A 25,240-nucleotide genomic window follows, 5' to 3' on the forward strand; every position below is an offset into this window, starting at 1 on the left:
TCGAGTGACAAACACGGGTTCGAGGCACGCAACGGTTGTGAGCACAGACCTTTACTGGAGTTAAGCTTGCATTCTCTGTTACAGGTTCCACGCGGGCCTAAGCACCCCGCGGGGAGACAACCTCTGTGCGGCCGTCAGGTACGGCTCCCTGTGGGTCGTCTCCACCCACCCTGTCTGGGTAACCTCTTATATACTGTGCCCAAACCCAATAGGTTAGTGCCACGTATACAGAGGTGATTGGAAGATAGGGTTGGTGGGCGCGTGCGTCATACGCGGAAACAGGATGCGGGCGCCATCTTGACTCACTCGATGGGCGGGGGGAGCTCTAGAGCAGGCCGCAGCGTGTCCACTAGGCCAGACCCGGGAGGCGGCTCTCCACATCTCCCCCTTTTTTATTATTTTTGGTCCGTAGACCCTTTCTTAGACCCAGTGTCTCCATTGATGAGTGAGCTCCCGTGAGCTTGATTAGCCCACTACTTGTTTTGGTGCTTTGGGGAGTCTGGACTAGGCTTGCTAGGCACCAACCAGAATGCCTCCTCATATAGAGACCGGAGAGCCCGTGAACTGGAAACAACGTGACTCTCCCTGCAGTGCTTCGCCTCGCAACTGGGCTAAGCGGGGCTCAGGAGAGCGGCAACCAGAGTCGAGAGTGTCACTAGATGTCTCTGTGCAATGGCCGGAGTCTAGTCTGGCCAGGACCGTGATTCCGCCGTAGAGATCATCCTTTAGACAAAAATTATGACTTCTGGTGCCGCCTTTTACACCCGGGACACGGCCATGGGCTTTGCAGCAGACCTTACTTTCGAGCGTCCCGCCTTGAGTGGCCGTGACGGGCCACGCAGTGGGGGGGAGGACAGGGCTACGGTGCGGGTGTCGCCAGGGGCATCAGGGGCAAGTGACATAGCCAACATGGTAGTGACACGTAATTGCTGCTGTGTCTGGAACAAGCGTTCTAACAAACATTTAACAGTGACTAAGCCCACTAATAGTCCCACCGCTACGAGAATCCAAGTAGTCAAATTGGGCCAAGAGAACTAAGAGGTGACTCGGTTCCACAGACTTTGTACAGTCTCGCCCAGTTTGGAAAGGTCGAAGGCAACGGGGGTTATTAAAACTGGTCCCCCTTCTAAACAATCGAAGGGTGACCGGCGTTTTCGTTGCCATCTCGTCAGTCGCCGCCGTCATCAGCAGAGTTGGAGGCCTGATCTGATGGTTCAGGTTGAAGGCTTGTTGGTTTTTTGGGCAACAGCTCCTTGGCCTCCTCGGGCGATGTCACGGTTCTCACCAGTCTTTCCGGAACCCACACTGGTTGACGTCCTGGCTCCTGGGGAAAAACACAAACAGAGCCTCTGGCCCAGCTGAGCACTGGGTCAGGGCCTTGCCATTGTCCTGACAGGACATCCTTCCAACGGACTAGACCTCTATGTGGAGGACTTGGAGTGGTGTGCTGAAGGGCAGGTGTCATGCCTTGTGAATTTTCATTTAAAAAATTATACGTAAACAAGGCTACGGACAGTTGAGCCTTTGGGGACAGGCCGTGACCTATTCCCCCTTTCTGTTTTTTGAGCAAGTCTTTAAGAGACCTGTGTGCTCTTTCAATGATTCCTTGTCCTTGAGGGTTGTAGGGGATACCATGTTTTAATTGCACTTCCATATTTTCACAAAATCTTTGGAAGGCTTTGCTGGCCGAAATGTTGTATGGCCCTTTTTTAGCTGATCTGACACTAGAGTGTGTAATGCTGAGAGTTTTTCCTGTGATAAGGGCCACTGTAATTACCTGATTCGGCCACCAGAGGGAGCCCGTGGTGAGGGTTTTTGGCGAGATCACCAAAACCATTCACCGGAAGCCGCCGCGCCCCTGCAGCAGGCGCTGGCGGGGCGGAAGGCTGCGTGGGTGAGACAGGGGGCCTCCCCCAATCGATCAGCGGAGGCGCGTCTGCACCCTCGGTCTCATCACCATCTGACTCTGAGTCAGAGGTGTCTGAACTATCGCTTGACTCTGGCGGCTTGCCTTTACGGGAGCCGTCCGCAGACGAAACTGACTGAGTTTCTTGGAGCGCGTGCCGTGCCTGCAGCAGGGCAGGAGACGGACTGAGGCCCGTAGCAGCCTCTGCCTCAAGACAAGCACGAACGGTCTCCCATATAGGGACCAGGATCGGGTCCATACAAAGGCCCGTCCGGCGCGCCCGTTCTATGTCATTACCAAGTTTCATCCAAGAAGGCAAACTGAGGCTACCGGAATGGGCGAACCAAGGGGCAAAAGCAGCAATATCGTCAAGGAACCGCAGGAGGGAACTCTCCTTAACCGAGATACCCCACTGCTTCAAAAGGGTCTTTAAGGGAGCTAACAAAGGTGAACTTCCTGACTGCCCCATGCTTGCAGTCGGCACTGTACTTTAATCACTCGGAGAGCTCTTCCGAGTCCCCGGGGCTACCTGAAAGCCCGCGGGCCTTAACTCTCACGTAATAAGAAGTACTCACCTTCTCGCGGTGATCAGGCGCGGGAAGTCCGCTGCGAGCTCAGGATGCACGTCCTTCTCAGTTCAAGAAGAGACAGTACGGCTCTCCTTGCAGAAGAGGTGTCGAGAGAGGAGGTTCCCCGTACGGGCCACCACTTGTCCGCGGCCGTCTCGTTCGGCTTCTGATCCCCGGCCGGCGAAGGGAACAGGAGGGGAGAAAGAGACAGGCGCAGGCAAACCGACTCGAGTGATAAACACGGGTTCGAGGCACGCAACGGTTGTGAGCACAGACCTTTACTGGAGTTAAGCTTGCATTCTCTGTTACAGGTTCCACGCGGGCCTAAGCACCCCGCGGGGAGACAACCTCTGTGCGGCCGTCAGGTACGGCTCCCTGTGGGTCGTCTCCACCCACCCTGTCCGGGTAACCTCTTATATACTGTGCCCAAACCCAATAGGTTAGTGCCACGTATACAGAGGTGATTGGAAGATAGGGTTGGTGGGCGCGTGCGTCATACGCGGAAACAGGATGCGGGCGCCATCTTGACTCACTCGATGGGCGGGGGGAACTCTAGAGCAGGCCGCAGCGTGTCCACTAGGCCAGACCCGGGAGGCGGCTCTCCACATTTTTCATCAGAAAAGGATGTTGAATTTTGTTGAATGCATTTTCAGTCAGCATCAGTTGAGATGATTGTGTGATTTTTCCCTTTTGATTTGTTAATGTGTGTGGTATTACATTGATTTTCTTGTGTTGTCTATGTATCTCCAGGCTCTCTGTGCCCCCCTTTTTTAGGATCCATCCCTTTTCAAGTATTTTGTGTGGTCTGATCTAAAGGCCTCTGTTTTTTTTTCCTCCCTATCAGCCCTGCCCCTCTCTCTGCCAGGGCAAAAACTCCTAGTACCTATAGCTCTTATTCCAAGTTTATCTGAGCTGAGAGTCTGTTTTCTGTAGTCAGAATTTGTTAATTAATTGCACAAGTGGAGCTTGGTTGAGCTAAGCCTCTGCTGCTAGTAAAGTCTGTTTCCTTTCCCCTCAGGGAACCAGACTGCAATGCCCATGGGGGAGGGGCACCAATCCCAGCATCTTGGGGGACTTGTTCTGTGTGATGTCAGCTGGTCCAGCTTGTCCAGACTGGTGTATGCTGTGTGTCCAGTCACTGATGTGGCCCCAGTAGTTGTTCTGTACTGTTCCTGGGTATTTACTACCTGATCTGGAGGACAAACTAGATTCCACATCTCACTAAGCTGCCATCTTGAAACTCTCCCGTCTCGACATTTTTTTTTAAATTTTTTTTAATTTTATTTTTTTTATTAATGGAAAGAAAGAAAAAAAGAAAAAAAAATAAAAATAAAAAAAAGAAATTAACACAACATTTAGAAATCATACCGTTCTACATATGCACTCAGTAATTCTTAACATCATCACATAGATGCATGATCATCGTTTCTTAGTACATTTGTATCGGTTTAGAGGAACTAGCAACACAACAGAAAAAGATATAAAATGTTAATATAGAGAAAAGAAATAAAAGTAGTAATAATAGTAAAAAACAACAACAAAAAAACCCTATAGCTCAGATGCAGCTTCATTCAGTGTTTTAACATGATTACTTTACAATTAGGTATTATTGTGCTGTCCATTTTTGAGTTTTTGTATCTAGTCCTGTTGCACAGTCTGTATCCCTTCAGCTCCAATTACCCATTATCTTACCCTGTTTCTAACTCCTGCTGGACTCTGTAACCAATGACATATTTCAAGTTTATTCTCGAATGTCCGTTCACATCAGTGGGACCATACAGTATTTGTCCTTTAGTTTTTGGCTGGACTCACTCAGCATAATATTCTCTAGGTCCATCCATGTTATTACATGCTTCATAAGTTTATCTTGTCTTAAAGCTGCATAATATTCCATCGTATGTATATACCACAGTTTATTTAGCCATTCTTCTGTTGATGGACATTTTGGCTGTTTCCATCTCTTTGCAATTGTAAGTAACGCTGCTATAAACATTGGTGTGCAAATGTCCATTTGTGTCTTTGTCCTTAAGTCCTTTGAGTAGATACCTAGCAATGGTATTGCTGGGTGGTATGGCAATTCTATATTCAGCTTTTTGAGGAACCGCCAAACTGCCTTCCACAGTGGTTGCACCACTTGACATTCCCACCAACAGTGAATAAGTGTGCCTCTTTCTCCGCATCCTCTCCAGCACTTGTCATTTTCTGTTTTGTTGATAATGGCCATTCTGGTGGGTGTGAGATGATATCTCATTGTGGTTTTGATTTGCATTTCTCTAATGGCCAGGGACGTTGAGCATTTCTTCATGTGCCTCTTGGCCATCCGTATTTCCTCTTCTGGTAGGTGTCTGTTCAAGTCTTTTTCCCATTTTGTAGTTGGGTTGGCTGTCTTTTTGTTGTTGAGTTGAACAATCTCTTTAAATATTCTGGATACTAGACCTTTATCTGATATGTCATTTCCAAATATTATCTCCCATTGTGTAGGCTGTCTTTCTACTTTCTTGATGAAGTTCTTTGATGCACAAAAGTGTTTAATTTTGAGGCGCTCCCATTTATTTCTTTCTTTCTTCAGTGCTCTTGCTTTAGGTTTAAGGTCCATAAAACCACCTCCAGTTGTAAGATTCATAAGATATCTCCCTACATTTTCCTCTAACTGTTTTATGGTCTTAGACCTAATGTTTAGATCTTTGATCCATTTTGAGTTAACTTTTGTATAAGGTGTGAGATGCGGGTCTTCTTTCATTCTTTTACATATGGATATCCAGTTCTCTAGGCACCATTTATTGAAGAGACTGTTCTGTCCCAGGTGAGTTGGCTTGACTGCCTTATCAAAGATCAAATGTCCATAGATGAGAGGGTCTATATCTGAGCACTCTATTCGATTCCATTGGTCGATATATCTATCTTTATGCCAATACCATGCTGTTTTGACCACTGTGACTTCATAATATGCCTTAAAGTCCGGCATCGCGAGACCTCCAGCTTTGTTTTTTTTCCTCAAGATGTTTTTAGCAATTCGGGGCACCCTGCCCTTCCAGATAAATTTGCTTATTGGTTTTTCTAATTCTGAAAAATAAGTTGTTGGGATTTTGATTGGTATTACATTGAATCTGTAGATCAGTTTAGGTAGAATTGACATCTTAATTATATTTAGTCTTCCAATCCATGAACATGGTATGCCCTTCCATCTATTTAGGTCTTCTGTGATTTCTTTTAGCAGTTTTTTGTAGTTTTCTTTATATAGGTTTTTTGTCTCTTTGGTTAAATTTATTCCTAGGTATTTGATTCTTTTAGTTGCGATTGTAAATGGGATTCGTTTCTTGATTTCCCCCTCAGCTTGTTCATTACTAGTGTATAGAAAAGTTACAGATTTTTGAATGTTGATCTTGTAGCCTGCTACTTTGCTGTACTCATTTATTAGCTCTAGTAGTTTTGTTGTGGATTTTTCCGAATTTTCGATGTATAGTATCATATCGTCTGCAAACAGTGATAGTTTTACTTCTTCCTTTCCAATTTTGATGCCTTGTATTTCTTTTTCTTGTCTAATTGCTCTGGCTAGAACCTCCAACACAATGTTGAATAATAGTGGTGATAGTGGGCATCCTTGTCTTGTTCCTGATCTTAGGGGGAAAGTTTTCAATTTTTCCCCATTGAGGATGATATTAGCTGTGGGTTTTTCATATATTCCCTCTATCATTTTAGGGAAGTTCCCTTGTATTCCTATCTTTTGAAGTGTTTTCAACAGGAAAGGATGTTGAATCTTGTCAAATGCCTTCTCTGCATCAATTGAGATGATCATGTGATTTTTCTGCTTTGATTTGTTGATGTGGTGTATTACATTAATTGATTTTCTTATGTTGAACCATCCTTGCATACCTGGGATGAATCCTACTTGTTCATGATGTATAATTCTTTTAATGTGTTGTTGGGTATGATTTGCTAGAATTTTATTGAGGATTTTTGCATCTATATTCATTAGAGAGATTGGTCTGTAGTTTTCTTTTTTTGTAATATCTTTGCCTGGTTTTGGTATGAGGGTGATGTTGGCTTCATAGAATGAATTAGGTAGTTTTCCCTCCACTTCGATTATTTTGAGGAGTTTGAGGAGAGTTGGTACTAATTCCTTCTGGAATGTTTGATAGAATTCACATGTGAAGCCGTCTGGTCCTGGACTTTTCTTTTTAGGGAGCTTTTGAATGACTAATTCAATCTCTTTACTTGTGATTGGTTTGTTGAGGTCATCTATGTCTTCTTGAGTCAAAGTTGGTTGTTCATGTCTTTCCAGGAACCCATCCATTTCATCTAAATTGTTGTATTTATTAGCGTAAAGTTGTTCATAGTATCCTGTTATTACCTCCTTTATTTCTGTGAGGTCAGTAGTTATGTCTCCTCTTCCATTTCTGATCTTATTTATTTGCATCCTCTCTCTTCTTCTTTTTGTCAATCTTGCTAAGGGCCCATCAATCTTATTGATTTTCTCATAGAACCAACTTCTGGTCTTATTGATTTTCTCTATTGTTTTCATGTTTTCAATTTCATTTATTTCTGCTCTGATCTTTGTTATTTCTTTCCTTTTGCTTGCTTTGGGATTAGTTTGCTGTTCTTTCTCCAGTTCTTCCAAGTGGACAGTTAATTCCTGCATTTTTGCCTTCTCTTCTTTTCTGATAAAGGCATTTAGGGCAATAAATTTCCCTCTTAGCACTGCCTTTGCTGCATCCCATAAGTTTTGATATGTTGTGTTTTCATTTTCATTCGCCTCTAGGTATTTACTAATTTCTCTTGCAATTTCTTCTTTGACCCACTTGTTGTTTAAGAGTGTGTTGTTGAGCCTCCATGTATTTGTGAATTTTCTGGCATTCTGCCTATTATTGATTTCCAACTTCATTCCTTTATGATCCGAGAAAGTGTTGTGTATGATTTCAATCTTTTTAAATTTGTTAAGACTTGCTTTGTGACCCAGCATATGGTCTATCTTTGAGAATGATCCATGAGCACTTGAAAAAAAGGTGTATCCTGCTGTTGTGGGATGTAATGTCCTATAGATGTCTGTTAAGTCTAGCTCATTTATAGTAATATTCAGATTCTCTATTTCTTTATTGATCCTCTGTCTAGATGTTCTGTCCATTGATGAGAGTGGTGAATTGAAGTCTCCAACTATTATGGTATATGTGTCTATTTCCCTTTTCAGTGTTTGCAGTGTATTCCTCACGTATTTTGGGGCATTCTGGTTCGGTGCATAAATATTTATGATTGTTATGTCTTCTTGTTTAATTGTTCCTTTTATTAGTATATAGTGTCCTTCTTTGTCTCTTTTAACTGTTTTACATTTGAAGTCTAATTTGTTGGATATTAGTATAGCCACTCCTGCTCTTTTCTGGTTGTTATTTGCATGAAATATCTTTTCCCAACCTCTCACTTTCAACCTATATTTATCTTTGGGTCTAAGATGCGTTTCCTGTAGACAGCATATAGAAGGATCCTGTTTTTTAATCCATTCTGCCAGGCTGTGTCTTTTGATTGGGGAATTCAGTCCATTAACATTTAGAGTTATTACTGTTTGGATAATATTTTCCTCTACCATTTTGTCTTTTGTATTATATATATCATATCTGACTTTCCTTCTTTCTACACTCTTCTCCATATCTCTCTCTTCTGTCTTTTTGTATCTGACTCTAGTGCTCCCTTTAGTATTTCTTGCAGAGCTGGTCTCTTGGTCACAAATTCTGTCAGTGACTTTTTGTCTGAGAATGTTTTAATTTCTCCCTCATTTTTGAAGGACAATTTTGCTGGATATAGGAGTCTTGGTTGGCAGTTTTTCTCTTTTAGTAACTTAAATATATCATCCCACTGTCTTCTAGCTTCCATGGTTTCTGCTGAGAAATCTACACATAGTCTTATTGGGTTTCCCTTGTATGTGATGGATTGCTTCTCTCTCGCTGCTTTCAAGATCCTCTCTTTCTCTTTGACCTCTGACATTCTAACTAGTAAGTGTCTTGGGGAACGCCTATTTGGGTCTAATCTCTTTGGGGTGCGCTGCACTTCTTGGATCTGTAATTTTAGGTCTTTCATAAGAGTTGGGAAATTTTCAGTGATAATTTCTTCCATTAGTTTTTCTCCTCCTTTTCCCTTCTCTTCTCCTTCTGGGACACCCACAACACGTATATTTTGTGCGGTTCATATTGTCCTTGAGTTCCCTGATACCCTGTTCGAATTTTTCCATTCTTTTCCGGATAGTTTCTGTTTCTTTTTGGAATTCAGATGTTGTATCCTCCAAATCACTAATTCTATCTTCTGTCTCTTTAAATCTATCATTGTAGGTATCCATTGTTTTTTCCATCTTTTCTACTTTTTCCTTCACTTCCATAAGCTCTGTGATTTGTTTTTTCAGTTTTTCCATTTCTTCTTTATGTTCAGCCCATGTCTTCTTCATGTCCTCCCTCAATTTATCGATTTCATTTTTGAAGAGGTTTTCCATTTCTGTTCGTATATTCAGCATTAGTTGTTTCAGCTCCTGTATCTCATTTGAACTTTTGGTTTGTTCCTTTGACTAGGCCATATTTTCAATTTTCTGAGCATGATCCGTTATCTTCTGCTGGTGTCTGCGCATTTAGTCAGATTTCCCTGAGTGTTGGACCCCACAGGTTGTAAGATTTTTTTGTGAAATCTCTGGTTTCTGTTTTTCTTATCCTGCCCAGTAGGTGGCGCTTGTGGCACACGTTTGTCTACGGGATCCACCAGTAAAAGTTGCTGTGGGTCTTTTAACTCTGGAAAACTCTCGCCGTAGGGAAGGTTTGGCAGCCGAAGCGTCTTGGAAGAGTGCCAGCCGGCCTGGGGGTCCGAACGCGGGGTGGGTCGCCGGCCACCACAGCACGTGAGAGCGCCCGACCAAGTTTCCTAATCGGCCCGGGGCCCCAAGCGTGGCGGAAGGGCGCCAGCTGTCCCAGCCCGGGAGAGTGCACTGCTCCCAGGCGGAACGGGGAGTCACGTGTTTGGAAGGGACCCCCTGGTCACCGTTCTCCGCAGTCTGGGGATTTCTGACCCAACGCTTTCAGTTGGTCCGGGGGGCCTTGCGTGGTGGGGACGCCAGCCGCCGCGGCTTGAGGGGACCACCTGCCCAATTCTGCCAGCTGGCCTGGGAAGGAGGAAGGGAGGGACTCCGGCCGCTTACCGTCCCGCCCAGGAAAGCCTGCGTCCCTCGGTGTTCTCACCGGAGCTGGTTCTCCCAGACAGTCAGCCGTTCCAGGATGGGGTACACTGTCCCTTTGATCTCCGTCGTGGCTCCGGGAGCTGCTCTTTATTGTCTCCACTCCCCCAGTAGCTGTTCTGGAGGAGGAAAGGTGAGGGCGGCAAGGCTGTCGAGGCTGGTGGCAGAGGAGCTGGTGAAGGCAGAAGAGGGCACCATGGTGGTTGGAGAGCCGCCGGAGCAGGAAGGGGAAGAGGGCCGGCGGAGAAAGGAGGGGATAAGAAGGGTGGGCGGGTCGGCTACTGCGGGGCGTGGGCGCCGTGTGACGGGCCGGCGGAGAAAGAGAGGGGAGAAGGAGGGCGGGCGGGTCGGCTGCTGTGGGGTGTGGGCGCCGTGTGACGGGCCGGCGGAGAAAGAGAGGGGAGAAGAAGGGCGGGCGGGTCGGCTGCTGCGGGGCGTGGGCGCTGCGCGGCCCCGTCTTGACATTTTTTAAGTGACCTATTTTATAACGATTATTGCTTTCCATTTTTATTTCAAACAAAGTCACCACTTGTCTAATTTAAAATTCTTATTTCTGCTTTTCAGTAGCTTTTTCTGAACAAAAATGGGAAATGATTCTGGTTGCCTATTGAATTTAAGAAATGTATTTAATAGTGCTTGCTTAGCAGTTATACTAAAATAACAATACAGAGATTCGTATAGGCCTTAAGCAAGTCATGAAGCTGTGCACATTTCCAGTTTTTTAAGAAGGTCTTTGTATTCATGGAGTCCTTGCGTAATTCTAGTGTTATTTTATTATTTTTATTTAAACAAATATATGATTGATCAGGCATGATAAGGAAAGGCTGGATCTTAATGTCTAATTGGATTTTTGGCAAGGAATTCTGAAAGTCATGTTCCTTTTATAAATATCCCATAGGGAATTTTAATCTTTGATGAAAATACCTTTTTTAAGTTACTGACTCAATTCAGTAAGTTTCTTTGCAAAAATTCGTGATAATAGCATAGAATTTACTCTGTAGACCAATTATACAGCATGATACAAATATACATATATGGAATAATATGAACTGAAAAATAGCCTTTTCTGAACAAAATGGTGAGAATCAATTTTTGTTAGATGTTTCCTAGCATATTCATTTTTTTTTTAATAATTTTTTATTAATTAAAAAGAAATTACAAGAAAGAAACACAAACATCCGTAATATATGCTCATTCCATTCTACATATATAATCAGTAATTCACAATATCATCACATAGTTGCATATTCATCATCATGATAATTTCTGAGAACATTTGCATCAATTCAGAAAAAGAAATAAAAAGGCAACAGAAAAATAAAACAAAAACAGAAAAAGAAAAAAAATTTTTACATACCATATTCCTTATCCCTCCCTTTCATTGATCGCAGTATTTCAAACTGAATTTATTTTAACATTTTTTCCTCTATTATTTATTTATTTTTTTCCTGAATCTACTATGTGCTTTTATTTTTTTCATCCAATTTTAAAAAAAAATTTTTAATTAATCAAAAAAAAAAGAAATTAACACAACATTTAGAAATCATTCCATTCTACACATGCACTCAGTAATTCTTAGTATCATCACATAGATGTATGATCATCATTTCTTAGTACATTTGCATCGATTTAGGAAAAGAACTAGCAAAACAGCAGAAAAAGATATAGAATGTTAATATAGAGAAGAGAATTAAAATAATAATACTAATAAAATATATATATATAAAAAGGAAAAAGAAAAAAACAAAAACAAGATACAAACAAACAAACAAACAAACAAAAAACCATATTTCAGGTGCAGCTTCATTCAGTGTTCCAACATAGTTACATTACACTTAGGTATTATTGTGCTGTCCATTTTTGAGTTTTTGTATCTAGTCCTGTTACACAGTCTGTATCCCTTCAGCTCCAATTACCCATTATCTTACCCTGTTTCTAACTCCTGCTGGTCTCTGTTACCAATGATATATTCCAAGCTGATTCTCAAATGTCGGTTCACATCAGTGGGACCATACAGTATTTGTCCTTTAGTTTTTGGCTAGACTCACTCAGCATAATGTTCTCTAGGTCCATCCATGGTATTACATGCTTCATAAGTTTAGTCTGTCTTAAAGCTGCATAATATTCCATCATAGGTATACGCCACAGTTTGTTTAGCCACTCGTCTGTTGATGGACATTTTGGCTGTTTCCATCTCTTTGCAATTGTAAATAACGCTGCTATAAACATTGGTGTGCAAATGTCCGTCTGTGTCTTTGCCCTTAAGTCCTTTGAGTAGATACCTAGTAGTGGTATTGCTGGGTCGTAATCCATTCTGCCATTCTATGTCTTTTGATTGGGAAATTCAGTCCATTACCTTTTAGTGTTATTACTGTTTGGATAATATTTTCCTCTACCATTTTGGCTTCTGTATTATATATATCATATCTGATTTTCCTTCTTTCTACACTTTACTCCATACCTCTCTCTTCTGTCTTTTCGTATCTGACTCTAGTGCTCCCTTTAGTATTTCTTGCAGAGCTGGTCTCTTGGTCACAAATTCTCTCAGTGACTTTTTGTCTATAAATGTTTTAATTTCTCCTTCATTTTTGAAGGACAATTTTGCTGGATATAGAAGCCTTGGTTGGAAGTTTTTCTCTTTTAGTAATTTAAATATATCATCTCACTGTCTTCTAGCTTCCATGGTTTCTGCTGAGAAATCTACACATAGTCTTATTGGGTTTCCCTTGTATGTGACGGGTTGTTTTTCTCTTGCTGCTTTCAAGATCCTCTCTTTCTCTTTGACCTCTGACATTCTAACTAGTAAGTGTCTTGGAGAACGCCTATTTGGGTCTATTCTCTTTGGGGTGCGCTGCACTTCTTGGATCTGTAAATTTAGGTCTTTCATAAGAGTTGGGAAATTTTCAGTGATAATTTCTTCCATTAGTTTTTCTCCTCCTTTTCCCTTCTCTTCTCCTTCTGGGACACCCACAACACGTATATTTGTGCGCTTCATATTGTCATTCAGTTCCCTGATCCCCTGCTCAAGTTTTTCCATTCTTTTCCCTATAGTTTCTGTTTCTTTTTGGAATTCAGATGTTCCATCCTCCAGTTCACTAATTGTAGCTTCTGTCTCTTTAGATCTACCATTGTAGGTATCCATTGTTTTTTCCATTTTTTCTTCTTTGTCCTTCACTCCCATAAGTTCTGTCATTTGATTTTTCAGATTTTCTATTTCTTCTTTTTGTTCAGCCCATGTCTTCTTCATGTCCTCCCTCAATTTATTGATTTGGTTTTTGAAGAAGTTTTCCATTTCTGTTCGTATAGTCAGCATTAGTTGTCTCAGCTCCTGTATGTCATTTGAACTATTGGTTTGTTCCTTTGACTGGGCCATATCTTTAATTTTCCGAGCGTCATCCATTATTTTCTGCTGGTGTCTGGGCATTTGATCAGATTTCCCTGGGTGTGGGACCCGGCTGGTTGAAAGGTTTTTCTGTGAAATCTCTGGGTTGTTTTTCTTTTCCTGCCCAGTAGGTGGCACTCGTGGCGCTCGTCTGTCTGCGGGGCTCACCAGTAAAAGATGCTGTGGCTCCTTTAACTGGCCAGTCCGAATCTTGCAGTCAGCCCGGGAAACCGCGTGTGGAGGGGGTGGGTCGCCGGCCGCCGTGGCTTGGGGGACTGCCGGTCCAAATTGCCCAGCTGGCCCGAGACGCCAAGCGTGGCGGGAGGGCCCCACTATCCAACGTTCCCACTCAGACCGGGGAGCCACGTGCGTCGAGGGGACCCCAGTCGCCAGACGCCCCGGCCGGGAAAATGCGCGCCCCTTGGATATCTCACCGCAGCGGATTCTCCCTGCCCATTCAGCCATTCCAGAATGGGGTACGCTGTCTTTTTGGTCTCTGTCGTGGCTCCGGGAGCTGTTTCGTATTGTTTCTGTTTCCTTAGTTGCTTTTCTGGAGGAGGAGCTAAGACCCGCGCGTCTTACTAAGCCGCCATCTTCTCCGGAAGTCCCTAGCATATTCATTTTATTAATTTTTCTTTGTTTAGTTATATTCAGAGCCTTCCGGTTGTTACTGATGAACAGAGAAGTGATTTTTCCTATATTGGAAATTTGATGACAAAAGAGTTCATAGGTCAACAACTGATTCTAATTATCAAATCTTTGGATACTAATGAAGAAGGAGGAAGGTATGCCTGAATTTAATACTTGTTCTCATTTGCTTTTCCGACTTTCTGTATTAGAATATTTTCTTTGACAATATGGTTAAATATATTTAACCTAGCTACCTAAATTGCTCTATAAAGTTTTCTTTTCTCTTTCTTTTTCAATATGTATGTAAGCTTGTTATTCAATTTTTTCAATATAAATCAATAAAATCGTACTTTTTGGATAAAAATCCATTTGTATTTATCATTCTAGAGATGCTACTAGTACTATCTAAACAATTTTTTTTACCTCTGGTATTTTGCCATTTCATTGTAGTGATTTATGAAAGACCACACATGTTTATAAAATTAATTTTTTTGCAGAGCATGGAATTTTGATCTAAAGTCTGTATATAAGGATCTGTGCATGTTTATCGATAAAAATAAATGGAAATCCCAAATAAATGTAATTAAGTCTGCACAGTCAGTGAAGATAAAGTGTCATAATGATATTAGGTTAAAATAGTTTTTTTTGAATGCAGAAAACGATTGCTGGCTATCCTACAGGAGACTCTTACTCTGCCCACAACCCCAATTTCCCTCATTTCTTTTCTTGTTGAGAGACTACTCCATATCATTACAGATGATAATAAGAGAACACAAATAGTAAGTAATTTTCCTCATTGTTGGTAAAGAGAAGAGGTTTTGGTTAATGACATTGTGGATTATTTTATATTCTTTTTGGAACATTTTGCTTTATCTGTCTTTACTTGGTGTTTTAGTTTTGTCTCTCTGACAGGTTTATACACATCTTCAAACCAAATCTTAAAACATGTATCTGTTTCTTATGTCTTCTTTTTCGTCTTAGCATAATTGTTACTGTGTTGAATCAATTTGAAATGGAGCTGATTTTGTAAGAGTTAACATATGGCATGAGGTTTTGCCTATGAAGCATTGATAGTAGAGTATTTGAGAGCTGGCTCAAGTTATACATAGCTGGGTTAAAATTCCCTCTGATATTTCTTGGCTCTGTGTCTTTCAGCAGGTTATATAGCCTTTTACTGTCTGTGGAAATAAGAATAAGAATGAAAACTACCTTCCATTGTTCAGTGAAATAATGCTAATTAAGTGTTTGGTTAATACAGAAATTACTGTTACCCATTATAATATTACTATTTCCAGATATATTTTCCCTGGGGCAGTCAAAAAAGACGGCCCTTTATCATAGCTTTTCATAAAATCATATAATCTCAGAATTGCAGGTTAATTCACAGGTCATTTTTTCCAATTCCTCTTAATAAAAATGAACTTACATATGAATCCCTTTTTATAATATTCCCATTAAGTGGTTATCCAGCTTCTGTATAAGTACATCCTGTTAGGATGCAGCCTTCTCTGACTTGGCCAATTCTGGTGTTCTAGTGGTTCTGATCGAAAGTTCTTCTTTATGCTATCATTATTATATATTGATTGCCTAAAGGAAGAGGAAAAGAGTCTTCTATTTTTCTATATTTAATTGCCATATAGCAGAACCAGGGATGGATTAAGGATTTTAAGCAGAAAGTTTTAGTTTGTGGTATAGAATTTTAGGCACCATAATTCATTTTATCTGTTTTACAAACACTGCATATGCGGGATAGTTAATGTTAAGTATCTGTGTGCCTATACTACCTTCCTTTCAAATAAAGTTTGAGTTTTCAGTTAGGCTTGTTGTTTGTTTTTTTTGCTGGAGTAGTACTCTGAGGTGTTTTACAGACAGTATATCCTGGACATTTTCTTCCTTTTGCCAATAAATTGCGTTTTATTACTTAGGGTTTTAGGAAGCTATTTGATATAATTTGCTCATATAGAATATATATTAAAACATACTCTGAATTATTACTTCCATTACTTATATCAGGTTACAGAAATTATCTCAGAGATTCGGGCTCCAATTGTTAATATTAGTGTTAACAATCCTGCTGAAGCAAGAAAGAAAGAGCTTAAGGTAAGTCATTTCTAAATTAAAGAAATTTCTGAGTATTATATAGGTTTACTAGTCTATTTCCTTTTGCTATACATTTTGGAAATTGTTCTCACAAAGTAAAATTGCTTATTGAATATTGAACTGTAAGAGTATCTAAAATATTACTGGATTATGTTAGCTGGTTTCAGGAAGATAACTTTATATGCTGCATTTGTTTAAATTCTGGATTGTTGAGATATTAAATAATACTCTTTACATTGCTACAGATTTTCATAATAACAACTTTTGTTTGGTGTTTAAACAATTGATTTATATCTTTTTTTAGGTGGCTGAAATAAAAGTTAAGCTTATTGAAGCAAAAGAAGCATTGGAAAATTGCATTTCCATACAGGATTTTAATCAGGCATCAGAATTAAAAGAAGAAATAAAAGCATTAGAAGATGCCAAAATAAACCTAATGAAGGAGACAGAACAACTTGAAATTAAAGAAGTCCATATAGAAAAGGTATAGGTAACTTTTTAAATACTAAGTGCCAGCTATTATTAATCATTTCAACTAATCTTCTCTTTTTTTTTTTTAATTTTTTTTATTAATCAAAAAAAAGAAAAGAAATTAACACAACATTTAGAAATCATTCCATTCTACACATGCACTCAGTAATTCTTAGTTTCATCACATAGATGTATGATCATCATTTCTTAGTACATTTGCATCGATTTAGGAAAAGAACTAGCAAAACAGCAGAAAAAGATATAGAATGTTAATATAGAGAAGAGAATTAAAATAATAATACTAATAAATATATATATATAAAAAGGAAAAAGAAAAAAAACAAAAGCAAAAGATACAAACACAAACAAAAAACCATATTTCAGGTGCAGCTTCATTCAGTGTTCCAACATAGTTACATTACACTTAGGTATTTTTGTGCTGTCCATTTTTGAGTTTTTGTATCTAGTCCTGTTGCACAGTCTGTATCCCTTCAGCTCCAATTACCCATTATCTTACCCTGTTTCTAACTCCTGCTGGTCTCTGTTACCAATGATATATTCCAAGCTGATTCTCAAATGTCGGTTCACATCAGTGGGACCATACAGTATTTGTCCTTTAGTTTTTGGCTAGACTCACTCAGCATAATGTTCTCTAGGTCCATCCATGTTATTACATGCTTCATAAATTTAGTCTGTCTTAAAGCTGCATAATATTCCATCGTAGGTATACGCCACAGTTTGTTTAGCCACTCGTCTGTTGATGGACATTTTGGCTGTTTCCATCTCTTTGCAATTGTAGATAATGCTGCTATAAACACTGGTGTGCAAATGTCCGTCTGTGTCTTTGCCCTTAAGTCCTTTGAGTAGATACCTAGCAGTGGTATTGCTGGGTCGTAATCCATTCTGCCATTCTATGTCTTTTGATTGGGAAATTCAGTCCATTACCTTTTAGTGTTATTACTGTTTGGATAATATTTTCCTCTACCATTTTGGCTTTTGTATTATATATATCATATCTGATTTTCCTTCTTTCTACACTTTACTCCATACCTCTCTCTTCTGTCTTTTCGTATCTGACTCTAGTGCTCCCTTTAGTATTTCTTGCAGAGCTGGTCTCTTGGTCACAAATTCTCTCAGTGACTTTTTGTCTATAAATGTTTTAATTTCTCCTTCATTTTTGAAGGACAATTTTGCTGGATATAGGAGTCTTGGTTGGCAGTTTTTCTCTTTTAGTAATTTAAATATATCATCCCACTGTCTTCTAGCTTCCATGGTTTCTGCTGAGAAATCTACACATAGTCTTATTGGGTTTCCCTTGTATGTGACAGATTTATTTTCTCTTGCTGCTTTTAAGATCCTCCCTTTCTCTTTGACCTCTGACATTCTAACTAGTAAAATGTCTTGGAGAACGCCTATTTGGGTCTATTCTCTTTGGGGTGCGCTGCACTTCTTGGATCTGTAAATTTAGGTCTTTCATAAGAGTTGGGAAATTTTCAGTGATAATTTCTTCCATTAGTTTTTCTCCTCCTTTTCCCTTCTCTTCTCCTTCTGAACACCCACAACACGTATATTTGTGCGCTTCATATTGTCATTCAGTTCCCTGATCCCCTGCTCAAGTTTTTCCATTCTTTTCCCTATAGTTTCTGTTTCTTTTTGGAATTCAGATGTTCCATCCTCCAGTTCACTAATTGTAGCTTCTGTCTCTTTAGATCTACCATTGTAGGTATCCATTGTTTTTTCCATTTTTTCTTCTTTGTCCTTCACTCCCATAAGTTCTGTGATTTGTTTTTTCAGATTTTCTATTTCTTCTTTTTGTTCAGCCCATGTCTTCTTCATGTCCTCCCTCAATTTATTGATTTGGTTTTTGAAGAGTTTTTCCATTTCTGTTCGAATATTCAGCATTAGTTGTCTCAGCTCCTGTATGTCATTTGAACGATTGGTTTGTTCCTTTGACTGGGCCATATCTTCAATTTTCCGAGCGTCATTCATTATTTTCTGCTGGTGTCTGGGCATTTGATCAGATTTCCCTGGGTGTGGGACCCGGCTGGTTGAAAGGTTTTTCTGTGAAATCTCTGGGCTCTATTTTTCTTTTCCTGCCCAGTAGGTGGCGCTCGTGGCGCTCATCTGTCTGCGGGGCCCACCAGTAAAAGATGCTGTGGCTCCTTTAACTCGCCAATCTGAATCTCGCAGTCGGCCCCGGAAACTGCGCGTGGAGGGGGGGGTCGCTGGCTGCCGCGGCTTGGGGGTGTGCTGGTCCAAATTGCCCAGCTGGCCCGAGACGCCAAGCGTGACGGGAGGGCCCCGCTATCCAATGTTCCCAGTCAGACCGGGGAGCCACGTGCGTGGAGGGGACCCCAGTTGCCATCCGCCCCGGCCGGGAAAACGCGCGCCCCTCGGGTATCTCACTGCAGCGGGTTCTCCCTGCCCGTTCAGCCGTTCCAGAATGGGGTACGCTCTTTTTGGTCTCTGTCGTGACTCTGGGAGCTGTTTCGTATTGTTTCTGTTTCTTTAGTTGCTTTTCTGGAGGAGGAACTAAGACCCGCGCGTCTTACTAAGCAGCCATCTTCTCCGGAAACGTGTTGTGCTCTCAATCTTCTTTTTTTTAACTCGGATGTATGCCAGGATATATTTACTTCGCAGGATTTCATGACAGTACCATGTGTTAATGAAATAAAGTATTCTTCCTCACATTCTTTTCTTCTTTGAACTTTGAAAGGCGTTAATTTAATTTATTCGCTATAGGACTTTATTTGCTACCTTCTCATGCTAATCCCTATAATCAGAAGTCTTTCTTCCTTTGTTTCTTATCTTCCAATGGCTTCCTTCTGATTTTATATATATATATATATATATATATATATATATATATATATATATATTTCGCCTTAAAATGGTTTGGAAAAGGAAAATGTATCCATTTTTCCCTTATTTGTGTAATACCCTTGTCCTTTCAACTGCTAAGAAGAGTTACTATAGTAACTGTACCATCCTTACTTATATTTTATCTACTAACATTGAGAACTTCAATCTTTTCAATAATTTAGTGGTATTAGATAAATTAATTTCTTAAGGGGATTATTTCCTCGTAAGCCTTTAAATATGAAATAGCATAGTATTAATTACTATAATATTTGATGTTAATACAGGAGATTTTTTTAATGCAATTTTATTGAGATATATGCTCACATACCCCATATAATCATCAAATTATACAATCAGTGGTTTCAATATCATCATATAGCTGTGTAATCGTCATCACAATCAATTTTTGAATATATTCATTACTCCAAAAAAAAAAGAATAAAAGTAAAAATAAATGTGAGAAAGAACACCCAAAACATTCCATATTCCTCCACCCCCTTTTATTTACTTATATTTTTTTGTCTTTTTCTCTTTTTCCTTACTCATCTGTCCATATGCTAGATAAAAGGAGTGTCAGTCACTAGTAATCAGAATCACATGGTCATTCCTTAAAAGCTCTATAGTTAATCATCCTCAGGAATAAAGACTATTGGATTACAGCTCAACAGTTTCAGGTATTTCCCTCTAGCTACTCCAATTACCCCCAAACTGAAAAGGGATATTTGCATATAGCATAAGATTAACTTTGAGAATGACCTCTCAAAACTATTTGAAATCTCTCAGCCACTGTAACTTCATTTCATTTCTCTTCCCCCTTTTGGTCAAGAAGGCTTTCTCACTCCTACAATGCCAGGGCCTGGCATGTCACCTAGAGCCATATTCCACATTGCTAGAGAGATTTACACCCTTGGTAGTCATGTCCATATAGGAACAGGGTAGTGAGCTCACCTGCAGAGTTTGCTTAGAGAGAAAAGCCACATCTGAACAACAAAAAAGGTTCTCTGGGTGTGTCTTTTAGGTGTAATCATAAGTAGGCTTAGCTTCTCCTTTGTATGAATAAGTGTCTCATAAGGGCAGTTCCCAAGATCATGGGCTTGGCCCATCAAATTGACTGTTCTCAGTGATTGCGAGAATATCAGGTCCTCCCCAGCTGGGAAGGTTTAATATTTCCACTTTTTTCCCAGTGGAAAAAACCATACTGCCTCCAGAAGGGCTGCAACAACAGTCTACTTTCCAACCACCAGTGAAAGTTACATCTCTCTCTCCATATTTTCTCCAGCACTTGTCTTTCTCTGTTCATTTTTATACAATTTTATTCAAACATCATACAATCCAATGTAAGTAAAAAATCAGTGGTTCCAAGTATAGTCACATAGTTATACATTCACTACCAAAGTCTATATGAGAACATTTCCATTTCTTCCACAAAGACTCCCATACTCTTCCCCATGTCCCCTGCTTAATGACATTTAGCTTTGGCATATCTTCCTTACAGTCAATGGAAGCATGTTACAAGTGTGTGTTAATGATATATCCTAGTTTGCATTGACTGTATTCCCCTCACCATCCCATATTCAACACCTTGCAATGTTGACATCCGTTTGTTCTCCATCATGTAAAAATATTCTTTCATTTGTACATCTAATCACCATCATTGTCTACTCCAGACAAGGCTAAGTTATATTGTCTCTTAGATGCTCCCAGACCACCGCCCTCAACCTTACTCATCACACTCTGCTTCGTTCAGTGTACTTATAGTATTGTACTACCATCAGATAGAATTGTGCTATCTATTTTTGAATCTTTACAATCAGTCCTCATGAGCATTCTTGGCTCCTTCAGTATCTAATGCCCAATTTTTACCCTCTTTCTATCTCTTGTCCTGTTTTCTTAATTTTAACTCTCAAAGTTCATTCATTAATGTTAGTTCATATTATTGAGACCATACAGTATTTATCCATTTGTTTCTGGCTAATTTCACTCAGCATAATGGCCTCAAGATTATCCTCATTGTTACATGCTTCATGACTTTTTTTCTGTCTGATACCTGTGTAATATTCCATTTTATATATATATATGCCACAGTTTGTTTAGCCACTTGTCTGTTGATGGACATCTGGGCTGTTTCTGCCTCTTGGCAATTTGAATAATGCTGTTATAAACATTGATGTGCAAATGTCCTTTTGTGTCCTTAGTTCCTCCGAATATATTCCTGGTAATGCGATTGCTGGATCACGTGGTAGTTTTATACTTACTTTCCTGAGGAACCACCAAACAGTGAATAAGTGTTCCACCAACAGTGAATGAGTTTACCTTTTTCCCCCACATCCTCTCCAGCACTTGTAGTTTTCTGTTTTTTTGATAATGGCCATTCTAGTAGGTGTGAAATATCTCCCCCCTAATAGCCAGTGAAGTTGCGCATTTTTTCATATGTTTTTCAGCCATTTGTATTTCCTCTTCTGAAAAGTGTCTGTTCATGTCTTACCCATTTTTAAATTGGGTTGTTTATCTTTTTGTTAAGTTGTAGAATCTCTTTATATTCTGGATATTAAACCCTTAACTGGCATATGATTTCCAAATACTGTCCCTCATTGCATTTTACTTCTTTTAACAAAGACCTTTGATGCACAAAAGTGTTTAATTTTGAAGAGATCCCATTTATCTATTTCTTTCGTTGCTTATTCTTTGGGTGTAAGTTTCAGGAAATCACCTCCTATCACGAGATATTTAAGATATTTCCCTACATTTCCTTCTAAAAATTTTATTGTCTTGGCTCTAATGTTTAGGTCTTTAAACCATTTTCAGTTAATCTTTGTATGATACGGTATGAGATAGGTGTTGTCTTTCACTTCATTTCATTCCCTAGTTCTCTAGACACCATTTATTGAAGAGGCTGCTCTGTCTCAGTTGAGTTGGCTTGACTGCCTCATAAGAGATGAATTGTCCATAGATGAGAGGGTCTGTTTCTAAACACTGAATTCAGTTCCATTGGTCAGGTCTTTCTTTATGTCAGTACCATGTTGTTTTGGCCGCTGTAGCTTTGTGATATACTTTAAAGTCAGGTAGTATGTAATCTCCCACTTCAGTCCTTTTTAAAAATATTTTTAGGTATTTGGGGCACCCTGCCCTTCGAAATAAATTTGGTTATTGATTTTTCTATTTCTGCAAAGTAAGTTGTTGGGAGTTTAATTGGTATTGTATTGAATTTATAAATCAATTGCTTCTTCCTTTCCTATTTGGATGTCTTTTGTTTCTTTTTCTTGCCCAGCTGCACTAAGTAGAACCTCTAGCACAGTGTTGAATAAGTGGTGATAGTGGGCATCCTTGTCTTGTTCCCGATATCAACAGGAAAGTTTTCAGTCTTTCCCCATTGAGAGCTATGTTATCAGTGGGTTTTTCATATATACCCTGTATCATATGAGGAAATTTCCTTCTATTCCTACTTTCAAAGTATTTTTATCAAGAAAGGATGCTGGATTTTGTCAATTCCTTTTCTGCTTCAATCAAGATGAACATGTAGCCTTTCCCCTTTGCTTTGTTAATATGGTGCATTACACCGATTGATTTTCTTGTGTTGAATCTCCCTTGCATACTTGGTATAAAACCCGCTTGATCATGGTGTGTAATTTTTTTAATGTCTATTAGACTCAGTTTGCAAATATTTTGTTGAATATTTTTGCATCTATATTCATTAAAAAAATTGGTCTGTAATTTCCTCTTGCAATATCTCCGTCTGGCTTTGATATTAGGGTGATGTTGGTTTCATAGAATATATTAGGTAATGTGACCTCCTCTTAATTTTTTGGATGAGTTTGTGCTGGATTGGTACTAAATGTTTCTTGAATGCTTGGTAGAATTCACATATGAAGCCATCTGTTCCTGGACTTTTTTTAGGGGGTAGGGGGAGTTTTGTGATGACTGATTCAATCTCTTCACTTGTGATTGGATTATTGAGGTCATCACTTTCTTCTCAAGTCAATGTTGGTTCTTTATGCTTTTCTAGGAAGTTGTCTATTTTGTCCTCATTGTCTAGTTTTTAACATATAATTGCTCATTGTATTCTCTCATTATCGCCTTTATTTCTGCAGGGTCAGTAGTTTTGTCCCCTCTCCCATTTCTGATTTTATTTATTTACATCTTCTTGTGGATTTTTTTTCATTCTAGCTAAGTGTCCATTTGTTATTGATTTTTCTCAAAGAACCAACTTCTGGTTTTGTTAATTCTATTTTCATGTTCTCAATTTCCTTTATTTCTACTCTAATCTTTGTTACTCCTTTTCTTCTGTTTGCTTTGGGGATAATTTGCTGTTCTTTCTCTAGTTCCTCCAGATGAACTTGATTTTTGCTCTTCTTTTTCAGTAGGCATTTTGGGCAATAAATTTCCCTGTCATCACCACCTTTGTTGTACTCCATAAGTTTTGATATGTGTTCTCATTTTCATTTGCCTCAAGATATTTACTGATTTCCCTAGTAATTTCTTCCTTTTCTCACTGGTTAAGAGTATGTTGTTTAGACTCCATATATCTCTGAATTTTCCGGCTTTCAGCCTGTTACTGATTTCCAGTTTCATTCCATTATGATCTGAGGAAGTGTTTTTTTCTGATTTTAGTCTTCTTAAATTTATTGAGACTTGCTTTGTGACCCAACATGTAATCTATCCTGGAAAATGATCCACAAGTACTTGAGAAACATGTGCATCCTGCTTTTGTGGGGTGTAATGTTCTATTAATGTCTGTTAAGTCTAGTTCATATATTGTAGTATTCAACATGTCTGTTTCCTTATTAATCCGCCGTTCTATCCATTGACGTGAGTGGTGTACTGAAGTCTCCAAATATTGTTAGCGGTATCTGTTCTCTTCAGTGTTGTCAGTGGGTGCCTCATGTATTTTGGGGTGCTCTGGCTTGGTGTATAAATATTTGTGATTGTTATGAATTTTCCCTTTTATTAATACAAAGTATCCTTCTGTGTCTCTTTTGTTTTACATTTGAAGTCTAATTTGTCTGATACTAGTATAGCTGCCCTCAGTCTTTACTGATTATTGTTTGCATGAAATATCTTTTTCTAGCCTTTCAGTGTCAACCTGCTTTTGTCCTTGGGTCTAAAATGAGTCTCCTGTAGACAGCATATAGATGGGCTCTATTTTTTAATGCATGCTGCCAGTCTTTTTTCTTTTGTTTGGGAATTTGACTCATTAACATTTAATGTTGTTGCTATAAAGTCACTGCTTTCTTCTACCATTTTGCCTTTTGGATTTCCTATATCATATTGTGTTAGCTAGGGTTCTCAAAGAAACAGAATCAGCAGGAAATATTTGTAGATATGAAATTTATAAAAGTGTCTCACATAACTTTTGAGGAACATAGAGTCCAAAATCTGTAGGGCAGACTGTGAAGCTGACAGCTTTGATGAAGGGTCTGAACAAACTTCACAGGAGAGGCTTGCCGCCAAATCAGGAAGAGAGACTGACTCTTCTGAATCCTCCTTAAAAGCCTTCCAGTGATTAGATTAAACATCATTCATTGAAGAAGACACTCCCCTTGGCTACTTACAAATGCAGTCAGTTGTGGATGTAGCTGATGTGATTATGATTTAATTCTATGAAATGGCCTTAGTAACAGGCCAGCACTTGCCCAGCCAGACAAATGGGTACCACCTGGCCAAGTTGACACATGAACGTGACCATGACAGTCCACCCTTTGTCAACTTGGCAGCTCTAAACATCACCTTAAACCATACTTACTTCCTAAATAGAAAACAATAAAAGACACTTTTTTTTCCTTGCCTAACAATACTCAATTGTCACATACAACCGGAAATGCATTAAATCTCCCCAGACCAGGGTGCAAGTCCTTGGGTAATCATACTTAAACTTGATATCTTACAACTCAAATACTATAACATGAGCAAAACAGCATTACAGTCCTCATTTTGTAACTGATCACATGGTCATAGTTCATATTGATCACTACCGTCTTCCATTACCCATTCCATGTTCCCTTTACCCTCAGCAAGCACTTCAGCTGGCTGTGGTTCTTTGCCTGGTGGAGTGACCCAAACCTTCATTCCTGAAATGTTAGTTTGTTCATTTGAGTGGGCCATATCTTTTTTTTTCTAGTATG

At 39.6% G+C, this 25,240-nt stretch overlaps 1 protein-coding gene across 1 annotated transcript in view; it reads left to right on the plus strand.

The window, feature by feature from the left end:
- NCAPG (non-SMC condensin I complex subunit G) overlaps positions 1-25,240 on the plus strand; it is an 80,542-nt gene that overhangs the window by 31,784 nt on the left and 23,518 nt on the right. Inside the window, exons 8-11 of the mRNA XM_077136496.1 lie at positions 13,703-13,843; positions 14,344-14,467; positions 15,702-15,788; positions 16,093-16,272. Coding sequence (XP_076992611.1) covers positions 13,703-13,843; positions 14,344-14,467; positions 15,702-15,788; positions 16,093-16,272 — 532 coding nt within the window. The remainder of the gene's footprint in view (positions 1-13,702; positions 13,844-14,343; positions 14,468-15,701; positions 15,789-16,092; positions 16,273-25,240) is intronic.

This window comes from Tamandua tetradactyla, chromosome 19 (assembly GCF_023851605.1).
Source record: "Tamandua tetradactyla isolate mTamTet1 chromosome 19, mTamTet1.pri, whole genome shotgun sequence".
Lineage (NCBI taxonomy): Eukaryota > Metazoa > Chordata > Mammalia > Pilosa > Myrmecophagidae > Tamandua > Tamandua tetradactyla.